At 41.0% G+C, this 1,326-nt stretch overlaps 1 protein-coding gene across 1 annotated transcript; it reads left to right on the top strand.

Moving 5' to 3' along the window:
• Nucleotides 1-206: 206 nt before the first annotated feature.
• Nucleotides 207-596, top strand: LOC130505136 (probable carbohydrate esterase At4g34215). The gene has a single exon (XM_056999730.1). It carries the CDS (start codon nt 207-209, stop codon nt 594-596), a length of 390 nt encoding a protein of 129 aa, XP_056855710.1.
• The last annotated feature ends 730 nt before the right edge of the window (nt 597-1,326 follow it).

The raw sequence follows: 1,326 nt of genomic DNA, 5'->3' as shown, positions 1-1,326 counted from the left end.
AGTCCAATTTGATCGTAATAACCAATTGAACCGGATTTACAATCCTAAACCGAAACAAGTTTCCAAAAGTCGACGCCTAATCATCATCACCACCACCAAACTCTTTTTCCGACCAGAAATTTAGAATCAGCATATATCTCCGATCACACAATGAGGGTGAGCTCTGTCTTAAAGACATTTTATTTTCCGATAACATCTCTCCAAAAATGGAAGGAAAATCTACCACCTCCGCCGCTGAGTCACTGGAGATCCAATCCCATCCTCCGAGTCAGATCTTTATCCTCTCCGAACAAAGCAACATGGCCGGATGCGGCGGCGGCGTCAAGGATCGCCACCTCAACCGTTGTGTATCGGATGAGTTCGTTCCGTCGGAATGCGTGCCGGACTTGTCGATCCTCCGCCTGAGCACAGATCTCCGGTGGGAGGAAGCGCGCGAGTCGCTCCATGCCGACATTGATACCAGTAAAGTGTGCGGCGTAGGCCCGGGGATGGCGTTCACAAACGCGGTGAGGAACCGGTTGGAATCGGATTCCGATGACATGATCGGACTTTTTTTGTTCTTTGTACTTCAACATAAAAACCGTATAACTTTGTAGCAAGAGAGATACGCATTTCAAATTCTATAAGAAGCGGGAATGGATGAGTGTAATGCATCTCAAGTACCAGTGGAGTCGAATTTGAAATTATCAAAAGGACTAGAAGAAAAATGGATCAATGAGAAATATTATAGAAGAAGCATTGGATGTCTTCAATATCTATCTCATACTCGTCTGGACCTCTCTTTCGTGGCAGAAATGCTCAGTCGTTATATGCAAGAACCAAGAGAATTCCATGGAACAATACTAAAATAAGTATTACAGTATTTGTGTGGAACCATGTTGTATGGTCTGTCATAGAAACATTCAAGCAGTACTGGATTAATATGTTATAGAGAAAGTAGCCATAACGCTGATAGAGATGTTAGAAGGAACAAAACATGTCAAATTTTCTACTTTGAGATATGTCCCATAAGTGGTGCATGCAGAAGCAGGACTCTTTCATCATGCGAAGTTGAGTTTATGGAAGATGCGTAAGCAATAAAACAAGCAATCTGCCTTCAAAGACTCTTTGTCGAAATATCTGGAAGAGAATGCGAAAAAGTGATTATTCGAAATGAAAACAAGTATGCAATAAGCCAAAGTAAGTATATACACAGAAGATTTCACTTCATACGAGAGTGTGTTCACTTGGAAGGATAAAATTAAAGAAATGAGTAGTTTCATTGGAGTTCAAAATGTGAAAGAATGTGAGTTCAAGTTTATGAGAAAGAATATTAGATTAAGATCA

Source organism: Raphanus sativus, unplaced genomic scaffold (genome assembly GCF_000801105.2).
Source record: "Raphanus sativus cultivar WK10039 unplaced genomic scaffold, ASM80110v3 Scaffold2034, whole genome shotgun sequence".
Lineage (NCBI taxonomy): Eukaryota > Viridiplantae > Streptophyta > Magnoliopsida > Brassicales > Brassicaceae > Raphanus > Raphanus sativus.
The sequence above is the reverse complement of the archived record's forward strand: the minus strand, read 5'-3'. Positions and strand labels throughout refer to the sequence as shown.